Source organism: Mirounga angustirostris, unplaced genomic scaffold, assembly GCF_029215605.1.
Source record: "Mirounga angustirostris isolate CCGP_5_RB_7025 unplaced genomic scaffold, mMirAng1.0.hap1 SCAF_4, whole genome shotgun sequence".
NCBI classification, from domain to species: Eukaryota; Metazoa; Chordata; class Mammalia; order Carnivora; family Phocidae; genus Mirounga; species Mirounga angustirostris.
Genome location: NW_026991712.1, coordinates 61,833,380 through 61,853,209, shown reverse-complemented (window position 1 = coordinate 61,853,209; position 19,830 = coordinate 61,833,380). Strand labels below are relative to the sequence as shown.

Below are 19,830 nucleotides of genomic sequence, written 5' to 3'. Positions count from 1 at the left end.
CAACCCGAATTCTCCCAGCAAAAATATCTTTAAAATAATATAGCTGAAATGCCTTTTCAGACCAACAAAAGCAGATGTAATTTATAACCAACAGACCTGCATTCAAGAAATGTTACAGGAAGCTCTGAAGCAGAAGGAAAATGATGGTAGATTTAAACTCAAGGGTATCAGTAATTACATTAAATGTACATAGTTGAAAGACTCCAGGGTGCCTGGCTGGCTCAGTTGGTGGAGCATGTGACTCTTGATCTTGGGGTTGTGAGTTCAAGCCCCATCTTGGGTGTTGAGATTACTTACAAATAAAATCTGAAAGAAAGAAAGAAAGAAAGGCCCCAATTAAGAGGCAGAGGTTATCAGATTGGATTTAAAAATAACACAAGACAAGGTCCAACCATATGTTGTCCAACCCACTGTCAAGAACTGTGAAAGTTCTGAAATGTCACCTTGCTTGCAAGTTACCAAGGTGGTCTGCCACAGTTTCATGGTGGCTGGCCGAAGACACCAGAATCCTGGATCGGAGATGAGGGTGGTTTATTACTCATAGCAATAGCAATAGCTAGACTATAAATCTTTTTGCACCAGTTCCCCAAGTCCCAATTCCATAGGGCAAAGCAGGAGGGTCAGCTGACTCCAGTGCACATCATAGGAGTAGAGGGGATTGGACTCCTTTAAAATGTGTAGTGAGCATGCCTGCTCTTTGCTCTGTCTTCTAGGACAGTAAGCAAACCTGCTCTTTGCTCTGGAGAGGCATATTATTGCTCTCTCCCAAGTCTGCCATCCAAACGATACTTGAAAGCATAGTTCAGAGAGGGTAGTCTGCTTTGCTTGCAAGGTGTGCAGAGAGACCAAATGGAGAATTGTCTCTTAACCCCCACTTTTCGGGCACCTACTCCTTCAAAGGGTCATGTGAGGTCCTCTCTGGTCTCCAGAGAAGAAATAAACTGATTGAAAGAAAGAAGTACAAATACTCAGGTACCATCTTCCCAGAATCTACTTTGCTGAATTTTTTCAAATGTCATTTTAAAATTTTGCAATCTTTCTAGAAAGTAGATAAGGAGAAGTAAATGTCTGTTTTCATAATTGATGAATTTCATCAGTTTTCTTCTTGTCTTATTTCGTCACCTGTTCTCCTCAGTGCCTGTGTTCTCTTTTTTCTTTTTAAAAATATCTTTTCATCTTTAATGAGGAAAATGTTTATAATGCCTTCAACTCTGAAGAGTTAGTTTCTTCGCCCTTCCTCTAGTGTACCTCTAATACTCTATTTTTGGAAATACTCCACTATGGGATACACTCTCTTAATTTGGCCTTAGTTTGTCCTTTGTCTTGGGAATTCAAGACATGTGAATTTTTCTTAAAGAGAGTATATAAAAACCCACTGTAAACCATTTTTCTGGTTTTCATTACTTTTTGGAGTTTCAGTAATTTGTAACATACACGATAGACTGCTCCTACGTATAAAATTTTTACCTGGAAGAGCAGGATCTCCCACCCCCTACCCCCAGTACAGCCACAATAAGAAGTTATCTTTGTTGAAAATTCTGTCAGTCTGGGGCCAGTCAAGACAGAGAAACCTTGGAGTGATTTGAACAGGGAAAGCTTAATATAAAGGATTATTGGAGCACCTGACTGGTTCAGTCAATAGAGCACGTGACTCTTGATCTCAGGGTTGTAAGTTCAGGTCCCACATTGGGTACAGACCTTTAAAAAAAAAAGTAAAAAAAAATTATTATCTATAGCAGGGGATTGAAGTGACCAGGGAATGGTGAATAAGAAGCAAAGAGAACTCCAGAGAACATAGGAATAGCAGGTATATAATAGTAAATATAATATGATATAATACTACATCTATTATCCACCCCACACCCTCCCTATAAGCTTAGATGTGGACCTTGTTGGACAAGGGGCCACTGAATGCCGGGCGAGTTGCTATGGTGTCACGCTAGTGGAACTTGCTGGAAATGGGCCCTCTAGTGTGCTGGGGGAAGTTGTTCATAGGGAGATGTGTTGCTGGGGGCGCTCTGCTACAAAACCACCCAAGGGGGTTCCTGAAGAAGGCACCAGCCCCCGGAGAGGCTGTGTACCTCCCAGATCCAGCGAAGTTCCTTCCTCCTGTACTGACTTTTTAGCGCCCTCTTCTGACAAAGCTTCGGTGCCAGCTATCCAAAGGGCTCAGATTCATTTTCTTTTCTTTTTTTAAAAAAAATTTTTATTAACATATAATGTATTATTTGTTTCAGGGGTACAGGCCTGTGATTCATCAGTCTTACATAATTCACAGTGCTCACCCTAGCACATACCCTCCCCAATGTCTATCACCCAGCCACCCCATCCCTCCCACCCCCCACCACTCCAGCAACCCTCAGTGTGTTTCCTGAGATTAAGAATTCCTCATATCAGTGAGGTCATATGATACATGTCTTTCTCTGATTGACTTATTTCGCTCAGCATAATACCCTCTAGTTCCATCCACGTTGTTGCAAATGGCAAGATTTCAATTTTATTGATGGCTGCATAATATTCCATTGTATATATATACCACATCTTCTTTATCCATTCGTCTGTTGATGGACATCTTGGCTCTTTCCATAGTTTGGCTATTGTGGACATTGCTGCTGTAAACATTGGGGTGCAGGTCCCCCTTCAGATCACTACATTTGTATCTTTTTTTTAAAGATTTTATTTATTTATTTGACAGAGAGCGAGAGAGGGAACACAAGCAGGGGGAGTGGGAGAGGGAGAAGCAGGCTTCCCGCAGAGCAGGAAGCCCGATGCGGGGCTCAATCCCAGGACCCTGGGACCATGACCTGAGCCAAAGGCAGACGCTTCACGACTGAGCCACCCAGGTGCCCACTACATTTGTATCTTTAAGGTAAATCCCTAGTTAGTGCAGTTGCTGGCTCGTAGGGTAGCTCTATTTTCAACTTTTTGAGGAACCTCCATACTGTTTTCCAGAGTGGCTGCACCAGCTTGCATTCCCATCAACAGTGTAGGAGGGTTCCCCTTTCTCCACATCCTCACCAACATCAGATTCATTTTCATACACCACTCCAGTGGGGTGAATTTGGGGCCCGAGAGGAAATAAGTCAATAACCGGCATGAAATCCAACCGGTAAACACATCCAGGTCTTTTCCTGCTGCAAATCTAGCCTGATTTTCCTTGTTTTTAAGATGGTGGTGCTGGGGTAACTTAAATCTGACATTCCTTTTGATTTTTTTTTTTTTAAAGATTTTATTTATTTGACAGAGAGAGACACAGCAAGAGAGGGAACACAAGCAGGAGGAGTGGGAGAGGGAGAAGCAGGCTCCCCACTGAGCAGGGAGCCCGATGTGTGGCTCGATCCCAGGACCCTGGGATCATGACCTGAGCTGAAGGCAGATGCTTAACGACTGAGCCACCCAGGCGCCCCTCCTTTTGATTTTAATATTTAATTATTTTTACACCAAGTAAGTGCTGAATTCCTCCTCCCTCCCATTCTGCCCTCTTACTACTTTAGCTGTGCTGCTCATGAGTGTTTGGGGTTAGTTCCGCTGGGAAGGTATCACCTACACTGGAATGATGGGCCCAAGTGTGGGTGGGTTGGCTGCTTCTGCCCCTTCTCCAAGTCTGTTCATCAGCTGGAGGAGCCTGGGCGGAGGGCCTTTGGTCTTAGCAGTGTATTTGTACGTCTGGAAAACCCTCCAGTTTCTCTCCAAACGTGGTCCTAGAGAGCTTCCCTGCCAGGTAAGAGGCTGGTAGCACTACATTCCTTACCTGGAATATATCTCCCTCAACTCCCTGAGTCTTAGTCCTGCCCCTTGGGAAACCTTAAATGCCAACATTTCCATGAAACCTTCCAGTGCAAAGTAAACACTCTGATTCCCTATAATATTTTATTTATTTATTCATTTATTTATTTAAAGATTCATTCATTCATTCATTTAAAGATTTATTTATTTATTTGAGAGAGGAGTGGGCGGAGCAGGGGCAACGGGAGAGAGAGAATCTCAAGCAGACTCCACACTGAGTGCAGACCCTGACGCAGGGCTCAATCCCACAGCCTTGAGATCAAGACCTGAGCTGAACCTAGAGTCAGACGCTTGATGGTCTGGGCCCCCCAGGCACCCCAACCCGTATAATATTTTAAATTGACTTCACTTGGGGGTACAATAACTTGGGCCCTACTTGCTTATGTCTCTGTCTTCCGGGTCGACTATGAGCACATTCATAGTGACTTATTAAATCAGTATTTATTTTGTGACTCAGCAAAGGAACGAATTACACTGGCTGCTCATCGTTTCTTCCATTTTCCTCTGCACACCCCTCTGCCCTTTCCGCTTTTCTCCTCTCAGCCAAAAATGCTCTTGCTCTATCTTTTCCAGAGTTACAGGCTCGAAGCCAATCTGCCCAGTGGGACAGAGACGCGCTTTTCCCTTTGGTGGCCACGGAATGCCATTTTCTTACGAGGAGCCCTTACACACCTGCCTGTCAGAAGCAGAAACAGAAGAGAGCTTCCAGTCACCGGCACACACAGAATGCCCACACCATAACACGCCTTTGCCTGACCATCTGCCCGTGAACACGAGTGTGATCCGGCCCTCACACCGCCCTACAAATCCCGCGTGTACATCCAGTGCGCGTCCACGGGCTGGAGCCAGACCGCAGAGCAGCGGGCTTTGTGATGGGGCCAACCTGGCTGGAGGTTTTGGCCCGTTACCCACGAATTTTGAGCCTGGGGGCTTCCGGAAAATCAAAGGAGCAGTGAAGGAGGGTAAACAGAGGCTAATTTGCTGTTTAGCCTCACAGGTTCTGACAATCCAACAGAGTATTAACGGGAGTCAGTTCAGTGTGCTCGTGGGCACTGGGCTCGAGAGAACTCCGAGGGGGTAGGTGAATTCAGGGGTCATCGTCTAGACTGCAAGGTCGCTACCCAATGATTGGAGTTTTGTTTTATTCTAAGAGAGCAAATAGATTCAGCAGGATTGGTCTTCATTTCTTTTTTTTTTAAGATTTTATTTATTTATTTGACAGAGAGACACAGCGAGAGAGGGAACACAAGCAGGGGGAGTGGGAGAGGGAGAAGCAGGCTTCCCGCGGAGCAGGGAGCCCGATGCGGGGCTCGATCCCAGGACCCTGGGATCATGACCAGAGCCGAAGGCAGACGCTTAACGACTGAGCCACTCAGGCGCCCCTGGTCTTCATTTCTCACACGGCATTGCCTGCCCCTCTGAGCTGCCCCCAGGGCTTCCGTGGTCCTGGATGGAATGCTGTATAATGACGGACACCCCACATGTCTACCTTGTCCCCCCGTGACTCACATGCTCGTCCGGTGCAGCCTGCTGGGCTGTGGGTGCAGGACAGATGGCCTGGGTCTTCCCTGTCTGCTGGCCCTCACGGTGTTAGCTCCTGTTAACACTGCGTACACGTCAGAAATGTACCCACACTGAAGTGAAATAAGTCCTCTCCAGGGCAGTTTAGAAAAGGATGGATTCAGAGAAAGCACTCACTTTGTAGGCACAATCATTTTCCCTATCTGTGTTTTGTTTTTAACCCCTCTTGGGTTACTCAGACTAAACAGGGACTGTTGGGAGAGCTTCCCTCTCTGGAGAAACCCTTGGCAGGAGAGTGTCTTAGCCTGAGGGCGGGTGCAGGGGTGTCTCTCTGAAAACGCAAGGAGACAGTTCACATTGGGAGGGGGGAAATGGCCAGCTTTGGGGACCAAAAATAGGGGATCAAATTTTGAAAAGCAAACAGTCAGGATGATCTAGGATCTGTGATCCTGAGCGTGCTCTTGGGAAGCAGCAAATACACTCGCTACTCCCCCTTCCGGTAGGCATTGCCACCGTGTTAGCTTAGGGTTTGGGGCCCCCCAGTGGAGGGAATCGTCATGCCTTTTCTGCACAAGGCTTATGTGTGTGCATTTCTGCTAATAAAAGTAGTTCATTGTCACCCTAGGATATTTACAAAGATTAGAAAAGAGTTGAAGAAAAAAGTTATCTATAATCGGCTCTTTTTAAATGTCTCTCACATTAGGAGAGATAAAGAAGAATTATGCTAGTTTATACTGGTGCAAATATTCTTATACTGTTGGTGACAGAATAAATTATGGTGCATGCTTTCAGAGAATCTTTCCTAAGGCAGATAATCTGAAATACAGAAATTTGTAAGCACAAAACTACTTTAGCACTGAGGCGCCTTGGTGGCTCAGTCGTTAAGCATCTGCCTTTGGCTCAGGTCATGATCCCGGGTCCTGGGATCGAGCCCTGCGTCGGGCTCCCTGCTTGGCGGGAAGCCTGCTTCTCCTTCTCCCACTCCCCCTGCTTGGGTTCCCTCTCTCGCTGTGTCTCTCTCTGGCAAATAAATAAAATCTTTAAAAAAAAAAAACAAGGGGCGCTTGGGTGGCTCAGTCGTTAAGCGTCTGCCTTCGGCTCAGGTCATGATCCCGGGGTCCTGGAATCGAGCCCCGCATGGGGCTCCCTGCTCAGCGGGAAGCCTGCTCCTCTCTCTCCCTCTGCCCCTGCTCATGCTCTCTCTCTCTCATTTTCTCACTCATTCTCTCTCTCAAGTAAATAAATAAAATCTTAAAAAAATAAAATGCCTATGATGACTATAAGAAAACATATCAAAAAAAGTAGTGTCTCAGGTGGATTAAAAATAACACCCTCTTTCTACTCCTTTTCTTTTATAAATGCAGTTAATTTACTGTGGTCATGTGGAGAATACAGAAAACCTATAGTGAAGAAAAAAAAATCATCCCTATTTCTATGGAGGAACTACTGTTACTATTCTGGGCTATTTCTTTCCAGAATTTTAATGTCAAATATTTATTTATATTAAAGCTTGGTTTCCAGCAGTTTGAAAGCCTTTTGCATCTGTTTCTTCTTGTGGATAAAATTTAGATAATTTTGGCAAATTAAAAAATCCCATTGAAACATGAGTTGAAATTAAGCTTATAAATTAGATGTGAAAAACATTCTCATGTCCTTCTACTTAAATCTTCTTTTATGTAAATGAACTTACATACATTTTTTAAAGATTATCCTTAGGAACTTTACAATTAAGAAAAAACTGGTATTGTGAATAGGAATTTTGTATCCACTATATTTTTCTTTTTTTTTTTTTTTAAGATTTTATTTATTTATCTGAGAGAGAGAGAGAACGAGTGGGGGCGGGGGAGAGAAGTAGGCTCCCTGCTCAGCAGGGAGCCTGATGAGGGACTTGATCCCAGGACCCGGAGATCATGACCTGAACCAAAGACAGATGCTTAACCGACTGAGCCACACAGGTGCCCGCACTGTATTTTTCTTACTTATTCATGGTATTAATGATTGCTTGCTCATTTCATATGTGTTTCTCATTCTGAATTGTCTTATGAATTCTCATAGGTTTCTACTGATTCTGTGGGATTTTCTAGATAACAACGATCTATACATGATTGTCATTTTGTTCCCTCTTTTCTTTTAATAGTATTTTTTCTTTTTAAGATTTTATTTATTTATTTGACAGAGAAATACATAGCGAGAGAGGGAACACAAACAGGGGGAATGGGAGAGGGAGAAGCAGGCTTCCCGCTGAGCGGGGAGCCCGATGCGGGGCTCGATCCCAGGACCCTGGGATCATGACCTGAGCTGAAGGCAGACGCTTAACGACTGAGCCACCCAGGCGCCCCTAACCATAGCTCCTTAGTGATCGAAGGTAGTCCCAAATCTTTTTCTCTCTGAGTACTTTTGAAATTGGGACAAAGAATTCAGAAATTGGGGCCTTGCCACCGAATCACTGTGATGGCAGAGAGAAAGTCAAAGAACTCTTGCTGAGCTAGCCCCAGCTGTGCTGATTCTTCCTTCTTTGAGTTCACGTTGCTCAACTGCTTTATTCTTCTATTAAAGCTCTTTGCTGTTTCTCTCTCTCTCTCTCTCTCTCTCTCTCTCTCTCTCGTGTGTGTGTGTGTGTGTGTGTGTGTGTGTGTGTGTGTGTGAGCTGGAATTGATCCCAATTGCTTGCCACCAAAAGCAGCACTGCTGTTAAAATCAACCGAAATCGGGTGCCTGGGTGGCTCAGTTGGTTAAGCGACTGCCTTCGGCTCAGGTCATGATCCTGGAGTCCCGGGATCGAGTCCCGCATCGGGCTCCCTGCTCGGCGGGGAGTCTGCTTCTCCCTCTGACCCTCCTCCCTCTCATGCTCTCTCTATCTCATTCTCTCTCTGTCAAATAAATAAATAAAATCTTAAAAAATAAATAAATAAAATAAAATCAACCGAAATCATGCAACATAACACCTCTCTATTTAAGCATTCCTTTTCCTCGGAGCCAAAGGGGTCCAAGGCACTGTTCCAGGGCCAAGTGCAAGGCTTCCCCAGCCCCAGGCTCCCCGGGACCACACCGGCGCTATTTCAGAGCCTCCCCCCCCCCCCCCCCCCCCGACCCCCGTCCCGCTCAGACAGCGTTCCTTCCTCAAACTGCCGCACAGCTCGGGGGCCCCAGCACCAGCCGAGGCAGATTTGCTGGAGTGGCCCTTGACCTTTTTAATGTCCCTTTGACTCAGGCAAAGGATCTCTGAGCCTTATCTCAGGGGATGCCAAAATGTAACACATCCATACTTACTGGGAATCTACGACAATTTTGTCAATTATCCCTCAGTAAAGCTGGAAAAAATATATAATTGGAAAAAACGAAGCCTTAAAAAAAAAGAGAGAATGCACTTGCCAAACCACTGGCTGCACGCCTTGTGGCTGATGTCCCGTTCATCTGCTCTAAGCCACCGTACCACGTCCTGCACAGCGGCTGCAACAGAAATGTAAGGGAGTTACATCTGTGGAAGTCTTGGTCGCTCTCCAGGCTGCATCCCCAGGAGCCTGTCGAATTACAGGACCACCATCCTGCGTCCTTCAGGTCTTTACTAGTGGTGCTCCTCTCCCCATCCCAAAGCAATGTGGTTTTGGATGGGTTTTAGTTGAGGTACAGTCTTGCAGTTTCCACTTGGCTTTCCCGATACGGGGGTCGTCCCAACTGAGTGGGCCCGTGGAACCAGTGGGCTTGCTGTGAGTGGGACTTCAGCCAGGACTCCGTTGATTCGTTGGCCTCTTCGGTGCCCCCTCTAACGGGGGTTCCGGGTGATGTTTGTTTTCAGGTGTCTGTGTCAACTCAGATTCTGTGTCTGCCTGTTCCCCTTCTCCAGCGTATGGTCACCCGTAGCTCCCTTACGGACAGACTGGGGGATGGCCACGGTGTGCATGCTTGCCGAAGTATTGCAGGGTTCTTACTCCTAAGGACTTGGCCATCTCTTCCATCAGTTGTGTTTTGGATTTCACACTTGGTTCAGGTCTGGGAACTGAACAAGGGACCCTGAAATTTTATTGAGGAGACTGCTCCTCCATTCTTTCTTTTTTAATTATAGATGTTTAGTCAGTAGTTCTTGGTAGGGAAGAGAGGGTTGCCTCTGTAAGCCCAGAAGGTTCAGGGGGCTTCGAAGTCAGCAGCAACCTTCGGCCTATCTCTACCCATGTTTCAGGGTCCCAGGTCTTCCCAACCAGGGCCCTGGCTGTTGCATAACAAACCTGTCTTAGCTGAGCATTTAAACCTTTTTTTTTTTTTTAAGATTTTATTTATTTATTCATGAGAGACAGAGAGAGAGAGAGAGGCAGAGGGAGAAGCAGGCTCCCAAGGAGCAGGGAGCCCGATGCGGGACTCGATCCCAGGACCCTGGGATCATGACCTGAGCCGAAGGCAGACACTTAACCATCTGAGCCACCCAGGCGCCATGAGCATTTAAACCTTAACGATGAGCACTTAAGCCTGACAGCTGAATGTTCCTCCATTGCAGGGGAGAAGAGCCTCCTTGGGTGCTGCCGTAGAGGCCCTGTGGTCTCAGATCTAGTGTGAATTACTCCTTCACGGCCCTCAGCTTCATGGTCCCTCCGTTGGGCATCAACCCAACCTGGAACCATCAGCCTCCTCCGCTGTGTAGGCTTTCTCCCACCCCGCGTCTTTCCAATGCCTTGCGTCCTCCCACCAGCCACGTTCCCCTTCACATTTGCCTGGGTCCCTGCCAGCGAAACCTTTAGCACCTTGAGCCATCACCTTGTGCCAAGGGCTATCTGTGCCATACTTACTGACCAAGATGGCATCCCCTTCTACTGGCCTCGAGCGAGCCAGGCCCAGTTCCCATCTTAACTGTCTGCTTTCTTGGTTCATTTACGTTAGTCTGGACCTCCAAGAAGCAAGTGCCAAGACGGGATTAGATATGCAAGTGATTTAGGAGGTGACATGCCTGTGAGGGGGGGCGGGATTCCAGGGCAGGCTAGAAGAGCTGTGTGACTGGGAAGGAAGGTTGGGTGAACGTCTTGGCGTGCAGCGCAGCTCTAATAAAGTGTGGCAGGGCCGACATAGCGCCCTAGAGGCCAAGCTGCTCATCGGAGCAGTTCCAGCTCCCAGGAGCGGGCCTGTCTTACTCTGGCTGCGCTCCATTCCCAGCGGGGGTTGCCTGTTGGACGTGTGCGGTGAGCTGGGCCCTCCGGTGACCACGTTACCCTGCACAGCCCATCTGAGGGGCCTGCATGTTCATATCAGGGTTTCCTTAGAAGTTCAGTGACCCTTAGCTATGTGCTCATGCTTTAGATGCAGGCACTCACAAATGTCTGGAGGCTCGGTGTATGTGGGCAGGATTGTCATTTGTGGGCTTTACTATAAGGTGACACTGGTTTTTTCCATGGGGAAACCACAAATGTTAGTACCTGTAGGTTTTTCCTTTGTGGCTGCTACATTCCCTTATGAGGACACTTAGGCAACCAGACTGGACAGAGAGTTCAGGAAGCAAATTTGGTTAAGAGGGATTAACATTCTTTTTTTTTAAGATTTTATTTATTTGAGAGAGAGAGAGAGAGAGAGAGAGACACCGAGCGCGTGTGCGTGTGAGCAACAAGTGAGGGGAGGGGGAGGGGGAGAGGGAAAGGGACAAGCGGATTCCCCGACGCGGGGCTACGAGGGGCTACGAGGGGCTACGTGGGGCTGAGGGGCTACGTGGGGCTACGAGGGGCTACGTGGGGCTACGAGGGGCTACGTGGGGCTACGAGGGGCTACGTGGGGCTACGTGGGGCTACGAGGGGCTACGAGGGGCTACGTGGGGCTGAGGGGCTACGTGGGGCTACGTGGGGCTACGAGGGGCTACGTGGGGCTACGAGGGGCTACGTGGGGCTGAGGGGCTACGTGGGGCTGAGGGGCTACGTGGGGCTACGAGGGGCTACGTGGGGCTGAGGGGCTACGTGGGGCTACGAGGGGCTACGTGGGGCTACGAGGGGCTACGTGGGACTGAGGGGCTACGTGGGGCTACGAGGGGCTACGTGGGGCTACGAGGGGCTACGTGGGGCTGAGGGGCTACGTGGGGCTACGAGGGGCTACGTGGGGCTGAGGGGCTACGTGGGGCTACGTGGGGCTACGTGGGGCTACGTGGGGCTACGAGGGGCTACGAGGGGCTACGTGGGGCTGAGGGGCTACGTGGGGCTACGTGGGGCTGAGGGGCTACGTGGGGCTACGAGGGGCTACGTGGGGCTGAGGGGCTACGTGGGGCTACGAGGGTCTACGTGGGGCTACGAGGGGCTACGTGGGGCTACGAGGGGCTACGTGGGGCTGAGGGGCTACGTGGGGCTACGTGGGGCTACGTGGGGCTACGAGGGGCTACGTGGGGCTACGAGGGGCTACGTGGGGCTGAGGGGCTACGTGGGGCTACGTGGGGCTACGAGGGGCTACGAGGGGCTACGTGGGGCTGAGGGGCTACGTGGGGCTACGTGGGGCTACGAGGGGCTACGTGGGGCTACGAGGGGCTACGTGGGGCTGAGGGGCTACGTGGGGCTGAGGGGCTACGTGGGGCTACGAGGGGCTACGTGGGGCTGAGGGGCTACGTGGGGCTACGAGGGGCTACGTGGGGCTACGAGGGGCTACGTGGGACTGAGGGGCTACGTGGGGCTACGAGGGGCTACGTGGGGCTACGTGGGGCTGAGGGGCTACGTGGGGCTACGAGGGGCTACGTGGGGCTGAGGGGCTACGAGGGGCTACGAGGGGCTACGTGGGGCTGAGGGGCTACGTGGGGCTACGTGGGGCTGAGGGGCTACGTGGGGCTACGAGGGGCTACGTGGGGCTGAGGGGCTACGTGGGGCTACGAGGGTCTACGTGGGGCTACGAGGGTCTACGTGGGGCTACGAGGGGCTACGTGGGGCTGAGGGGCTACGTGGGGCTACGTGGGGCTACGAGGGGCTACGTGGGGCTACGTGGGGCTGAGGGGCTACGTGGGGCTACGTGGGGCTGAGGGGCTACGTGGGGCTACGTGGGGCTGAGGGGCTACGTGGAGCTACGAGGGGCTACGTGGGGCTGAGGGGCTACGTGGGGCTACGTGGGGCTACGAGGGGCTACGAGGGGCTACGTGGGGCTACGAGGGGCTACGTGGGGCTACGTGGGGCTGAGGGGCTACGAGGGGCTACGTGGGGCTGAGGGGCTACGTGGGGCTGAGGGGCTACGTGGGGCTGAGGGGCTACGTGGGGCTACGAGGGGCTACGTGGGGCTACGAGGGGCTACGTGGGGCTGAGGGGCTACGTGGGGCTGAGGGGCTACGTGGGGCTGAGGGGCTACGTGGGGCTACGTGGGGCTACGAGGGGCTACGAGGGGCTACGAGGGGCTACGTGGGGCTGAGGGGCTACGTGGGGCTACGAGGGGCTACGTGGGGCTACGAGGGGCTACGTGGGGCTGAGGGGCTACGTGGGGCTACGAGGGACTACGTGGGGCTACGAGGGACTACGTGGGGCTACGAGGGACTACGTGGGGCTACGAGGGACTACGTGGGGCTACGAGGGGCTACGTGGGGCTGAGGGGCTACGTGGGGCTGAGGGGCTACGTGGGGCTACGAGGGGCTACGTGGGGCTGAGGGGCTACGTGGGGCTACGAGGGGCTACGTGGGGCTACGAGGGGCTACGTGGGGCTACGAGGGGCTACGTGGGGCTGAGGGGCTACGTGGGGCTACGTGGGGCTACGTGGGGCTACGTGGGGCTGAGGGGCTACGTGGGGCTGAGGGGCTACGTGGGGCTACGTGGGGCTACGAGGGGCTACGAGGGGCTACGTGGGGCTACGTGGGGCTGAGGGGCTACGTGGGGCTACGAGGGGCTACGTGGGGCTACGAGGGGCTACGTGGGGCTGAGGGGCTACGTGGGGCTGAGGGGCTACGTGGGGCTACGAGGGGCTACGTGGGGCTGAGGGGCTACGTGGGGCTACGTGGGGCTACGTGGGGCTACGAGGGGCTACGTGGGGCTGAGGGGCTACGTGGGGCTACGAGGGGCTACGAGGGGCTACGTGGGGCTACGAGGGGCTACGTGGGGCTGAGGGGCTACCTGGGGCTACGAGGGGCTACGTGGGGCTGAGGGGCTACGTGGGGCTACGAGGGGCTGGCTATGTGGGGCTATGAGGGGTATGTGGGGCTGTGTGGGACTATGCAAGCTCCTGGGCGGGGAGTGAGGCTCAATCCCAGGATCCTGGTATTGTGACCTGAGCCGAAGTCAGACGCTCAACCGACTGAGCCACCCAGGCGCCCCAACTTTTGTCTTTTAAAGAATGCCTTGTTTCCAACCATGTAATCCCCAGATGTGGCCAATTGTTTCAAAACCTTTTTTTTTTTTGAGTGGATTCCTACTAATTTGACTAGAAATGCCATCTCTATCATGTATTAAATTTATATATATAATCAACCTATCTCTGGGTTCTGTTCTTATGTGTTTATCCATTTCCGTATGAGTATTTTACAATACTAATCAAAAGTCCCACGTTGTTTTTCTTTTTCAAAATTTCAATGATTGTATGTCTTATCTCCCAAATGCATTTTAATTCTTGGATTTTGATTGGGATTTGTAATGATTTTGGGGAATTGATGGTTTTTAAATATTGGGCCTTTTTTTTCCTGGGTTCAAGATGTCTCCACTTTTTCAGGTCTTCTAGATCTTTTTTCTTCCCGTCTATGTCTTTTATTTTTATTATTTTATTTTTTTAAAAGATTTTATTTATTTATTTGACAGAGAGACACACAGGGAGAGAGGGAACACAAGCAGGGGGAGTGGGCGAGGGAGAAGCAGGCTTCCCGTGGAGCAGGGAGCCCGATGCGGGGCTCGATCCCAGGACCCCGGGATCATGACCCGAGCCGAAGGCAGACGCTCAACGACTGAGCCACCCAGGCGCCCCCCCCCCTCCCCGTCTATGTCTTTTAAATAAGACTTGATAGTTTTCTTCACAAAGGTCTTTCACACTTTGTGTTAGCTGTAATCCTATTTTATAAGCATTGTATTATTGTTATTGTAAATGGAGATTTGAAAAAATTGACTTTTAGTGTGGACAGAGGTATCAACTTTTGTATATGCTAGCCGTCTGACTGAGCTTTTTTATTCATTCCAAGAGCCGGTTGATTCATTTGGGTTTTCAGTATAGATGGGTCAAATTGACTAAAAATGTTTTACTTTTTCTATTCATGTAGTAGTATCTCCTTTCTCAGCATTGGTAATGAGGTCTCCTTGTTTTGTTCCAACTTTAATACTTTTAATATTTTACCATTAAGATGTGTCAGTGGGACTGCATCAGATAACCTTAAATAACTTTAGGACATTTACTTTTCCTAGAGGTTTTCTCGTGAAAGGGGGCTGAAATTTATTGTATGCAAATTTATTCAAAGCTAACTACTAAAGTTAATCATGTTTTTTCCTTCCTTTAATTTAGTATAGTTAATGGCATTGATAGAGTTTTATTTTTTTTCAAAGATTTTATTTTTGAAGTAATCTCTACACCCAAAGTGGGGCTCAAACTCACAACCCCGAGATCAAGAGTCACATGCTCAGAGAAACCTGGGTGGCTCAGTCTGTTTAAGCGTCTGCCTTCGGCTCAGGTCATGATCTCAGGGTCCTGGGATCGAGTCCCACATTGGCCTCCCTCTCAGTGGGGGGGGGGGGGGGCCTGCTTCTCCCTCTCCCTCTGCCCTTCCCCCCGACTTTGTACTCTCTCTCCCTCAAATAATAAAATCTTTAAAAAAAAAAAAGTCACCTGCTCTGACTGAGCCAGCCAGGCGCCCCAGCATTTTCTATTCACTCATGTTGTTTTTATATCTTTTAAAAACACCATTCCAGAATATATTTACTAGAATTTCCTGTAGTTTATGACCCAGGTTTTATGAATTGTGCTTATATCGTTTATCAACTATTAACAAATCAACCGATTAAGACCATCACAAATATTCTAAAATGTAACGTATAACCTCAATAACCAGTCAGAAGTCCACATTGTTCTCATGTTTTTGGAGAGAAGGGGATAAGAGGTGGCACAGTCTGGTGTGGAGAGCAGTGACCTCATCCGGGATTCAGTGGGGCTACTCAGCCTGTATTTGCCATTAAGTTGCTAGACAATCTTAAGACATAAGCTCTCGGCTTCAAATTAAAAATCTGTAAAATGGGTCAGCAGGGGCATCAAATGTTAGGGTGCCAGGAAGAGTGTCAACTACTGTCTGACTGTGAGAGATGATTAAATTACAGGGCGGGTATTTTAAACAAATGCAGTTATGAATGAAGATACAATATAAACACATTAAAATCTCCCGAGCCATGTAAAACCCGAAGGCATTAAAATTTATTAAATGATGCAATAACAACAGAATTCTTTATTTACAATAGCATTATTTAACATCAAATAAGCAAATAGCATCAGCAAAGCAATATTAACTTGCATAAATGTATTTAAAATTTCTCTGAATATATCTACCTTTGCATAAACTGCTCACACTAGAAATACAAACATCAATGCAGGTGAACAAAGTGATGTTCAGAGTCAACTCCATTTTGAAAATAAATCACAACCTGAAACACTGTAAGCTTTCTCCTGAAGAACCATAGTTAATATATTGCTTAATTTTACCCTTGTATAATCTTTTCATATACACACATCTCAGATGCAACTTCATGAGGAACTGTACAAATAAAACCCACAAATGACAAAGGAACAAAAATGACAGTTAAATGTTTGAAGAAATGTGTCATCATCACTATTCAACAACATAAAGGTTAAGTGATGATGCACTTATTCAAAAATTGTACACAATTCACTATACAAATATAATACATTGGACAGCTATGTAGGAATATACAAGACTTAAAAACAGATCTAAGGCATTATGCTAGATTTTAGCATTTTGAGGTTCTTGCACATAGCTTTTACCTGTAGTAAGAAACTTAAAAGATTTTGTTTTAGTCTATAAAGAAACACCAGGGAGAAAATTCTAATTAAAATCGAAGCCACTACAGTAATTTTCTTTTGTGCAGAGAATGCTTTGCTCTTAGGCAGCATACTACCATACAAATACTAGAAAATTTTAAATTCACACCAACAATTAATGGCTTAAGTTGCATTTCAAAATTGATTGTGTATCTTTGGGTTCTGCAAGTGGATCTGTGCCACCCATTTCATGTGTTAAGCCCATATGAACTCCATTTTTAAACACAGATTAAAAATTGCATTATATAAACTGCAAAAACATTGCTTTCAGTTATTACAGGCCTTAAGAGATACACGTGGAAGGGGCATTTTTAGTCTTTGAGTCGAACGAATTCATTGTAGTAAAACAGCTCACTTCACTTTTTAAACTTAGCACATTACATGAACACTTAAATGAGTTTTACAACCAAGTTAATGTACGTATACTTTTCACATTATGTGTTTTTCACATTTAGTAATATAAGTAAAACACTGATTATTTTGTTCTATTAAACAAAACCAAGTACTCAGTCTAACAAATTTATTGTTTACAGCATGAGAAATACTGATAATGAAGGGGATTGATTTGGCTTTTGCTTCTATAGTGATCAATATGATCAGAGGATTCCTTCACTGACTTTTCTTCTCTTAATTAGACGTAAAGCAAAATCCACTACCTGGTCTGAGCCATAAGAGAATTTACCATCTCTTCTCCTTCAAAACAGTAATGATCATGAATTATTCTAAATTACCAGTATCACAGGTTTGCAGATTTGTCTGAATTGGGATTGACATTAAGACACAGTGGGCAGATGGGTAAACGATACAAGATACACAGATTTTTGGACAGTGTTCTAGTGAAAAGGGACTTAAAAACAAAACAAAGCCAGTTTAAACTCCATTTCTCCTTTGTGCTGTGTGAAGTTGAAGTCATTCCGATTCACATATTTCTAAAAATCAACTTAAAACCGGTCACAGTAAACTGTGTCACGTGAGCCTCATCACACCGATGAGGTCATGGAGTTCCGGGCCAACATCTGCTTATTGTTTTCCATCTCAGCTGGGCAACCCAGTGGTTCGGTGGAGACGAGTAGAGCCTCTCGAGGGGACAACGTGAACTGGTGGCCGCCGAGAAGTGCTGTTCCTTGGCCACCTCCCTGTAGTGAGACCCCTCTCAAGTGGAACAAAGTATCGAAATGCAAATTTCCAGAAAATTTCTTTAGTATGGAGCAACACTTTCAGACCGTCTACTTAACCATTTATCTTTGGGCTACATCTCTTTCTATACGCCCTAATTTGCCCATATAGAGAGAGAGAGAGAAATAGAAATAGGGGTAGTTGGTACATTTTCCACCCTGCCACAAATAAACAAACAATCAAATTTCAAGGAAAAACCTCTCTGTTCCTAAAAAGCCTGGCTAATGAGATATAAAATGCTTTGCTTTTTAGACATCAAAAAGACATCATTCTGAAATTTAGGTAAGAAAGTATGTGTATTAGGGGCTTGGGGGGGAAATAGCTCAAAAAAGGCCATCAGTTTCTCGGTATTGCGGTTGTCTGAAACGGACGCCAATTAATAAAAGATTATTCCCCTACCAGAGTGGGCCAGAAAAACAACCATAAAAGTGGCCTGCTTAGTAACATGTAGTCTTTCTAAGATTCATTAAGAAAGAATATAAACATATAAAAATCAAGAATTGGTTCCTACAGCAGCTGCATATCATATAGATTAGATAAATGATTTATGAGCAGAATCACAAGGTTTAGAAAATAAAAAGTCTTAAGTCTACAAATTAGGTCTAATCAAGGCGTTGATATCCTTTACAAAACACCTTTAGGAGACATTGCTATGAAGATATCTAATTTAATACTGAAGTACCTCATTTTTGAGTCAATTCCACAATATGTATACCTCACAAAAATTATACAATTAAAACACTTAAGTTCTCAACTTAAATTATTGCTTGTTTACATATAAATTGGATTTTATGTACCTTACAAAACTTCGGCTTAGTCAGCACTGCTAAAAAACAAAATAAAAAACACATGGCGGAGGTTAAATCTGTTGTGATATCTGCTGTCAATTTTAAACACACTGTTATTTTTGCCCGTTTTTGTAGGCCAGTGTTGCTGGGGAACAGAATAAACATGCTTCCAAAGCAGGTATCCTTAGTTTGATCGGTATCAAGTCCTGACTTGGCTCCTCTCCTTGCCAGTAAATGCATTTTTCTGAAATTTAATAGTTAGCAATTGGTAAGTGGCTGGAAAAACATTTAAGGAAATAAAGGGCTTACCTGGTTTCTGTTGCTTTTTAAAAATTTTTTTTAACAAGATGAATGAATGTGGGGGAGAAGTGGGGAAGGCCAAGGGCGGGGGAGAGTCAGGATCACATGGGGAAGAAGAGGTACGAGTCAAAGCTGTCTGAGCAATCTAAAGGGAACTTAGTTTGAAAATGAACAATATTTCTTCTTGATTCACAATTTGGAACTAGTTTGATTTTGACAAAGAAAAAAAAAAAAGAAAAAGCACTTGTTAATATTAACAGCCCTTCACAGGCTCCTTTTCATCTGTTCGGTAACTGGAAACTCTTTCCAACATGGTCTCTAGAGCTTCTACAACAAAGGTACAACTCTGACTTTATTGGTCTTCACTTCTTGGGTCTCTGTTCATACAGCGCTGTCCATGGTGTCTGCTCTGCTTTTATCCCAAATACAGGCTTTAGCTTAGGACACCTTTAGTTTGATTTTTTTTTTTTTCCCTTAATTCTGTTCTTTCCCCGAGATGAAATCTTAATCTTTTGCACTAGACTGATTTAGCCAGGGAAAACAAAGCAAGAAACCAGTGTCTGGAACCAAACAGGAACAGAACAAGAGCATGGTTGTTTTCCTTAAATACATACATTTAAATACATTCAATCCGACATGGGTATGAAATTTGCCTGTCAACATTTACTTTGCAGGAGAGATCTAAGTTGCACTAAGGTGAATGCAGTGAACAGACTGAGCAACTGTCTGGACGCGAGCTTCCGACTGTCAAGCGAAGAGGCAGCTCCCTCCTGCAACAGCCAAGCGGACCCCACCCTGGGAGCCGGGGCCCAGGCCCATCTGCTGACTGGGCTCTGGCAGAACTGGCTGGCAGGTCGACTGGGTCAAAACAAATAGACACAGCTCTCCAGGCTGGTAAGTGTTTTGAGCAAGTGAGCCCAGTCAGCTGAAGAGAGAAGCAACCAGCTACCTTCAGTGTCAGCAATATTTCTGCAGGAAAACAGAGAGAAAATCGTGAAGTACCTCTGAATTTGTTGTAACACCGTCATAATGCTCATCACGAAATCATCAGAATACGTGGCCATTTTAAGTACTGCCAATTCCCGAAGGCCGCGTCTGGCTGAATTACACTTGATTTTGATGCAGACAGGCAGAAGGCACTGTTCCTAACTGGACACATTATTTCCAAAGGCCAGCAGACCCTACATAGCACTTTGAAAACCAAGGGACTGCGGTGGATTACCAACCTCTCCTTTGGAATGACTGCAGCTCTCTTCCCAGTGACCTCCCAGACCAGTTCAACCTCTCCCACCTCCTCAAATGAGATACT

The 19,830-nt window shown here is 47.0% G+C and overlaps 1 protein-coding gene across 14 annotated transcripts in view; it reads right to left on the bottom strand.

Annotated features, from left to right (window-relative positions):
• Positions 1 to 15,593: 15,593 nt before the first annotated feature.
• Positions 15,594 to 19,830, bottom strand: part of NCOA2 (nuclear receptor coactivator 2) — a 290,419-nt gene continuing 286,182 nt past the window's right edge. For all 14 annotated transcript variants that reach the window (XM_064588232.1, XM_064588229.1, XM_054512572.2 and 11 more), the window contains one exon: positions 15,594 to 19,490. In XM_064588232.1, coding sequence (XP_064444302.1) covers positions 19,479 to 19,490 — 12 coding nt within the window. In that variant the 3' untranslated portion in view covers positions 15,594 to 19,478. The remainder of the gene's footprint in view (positions 19,491 to 19,830) is intronic.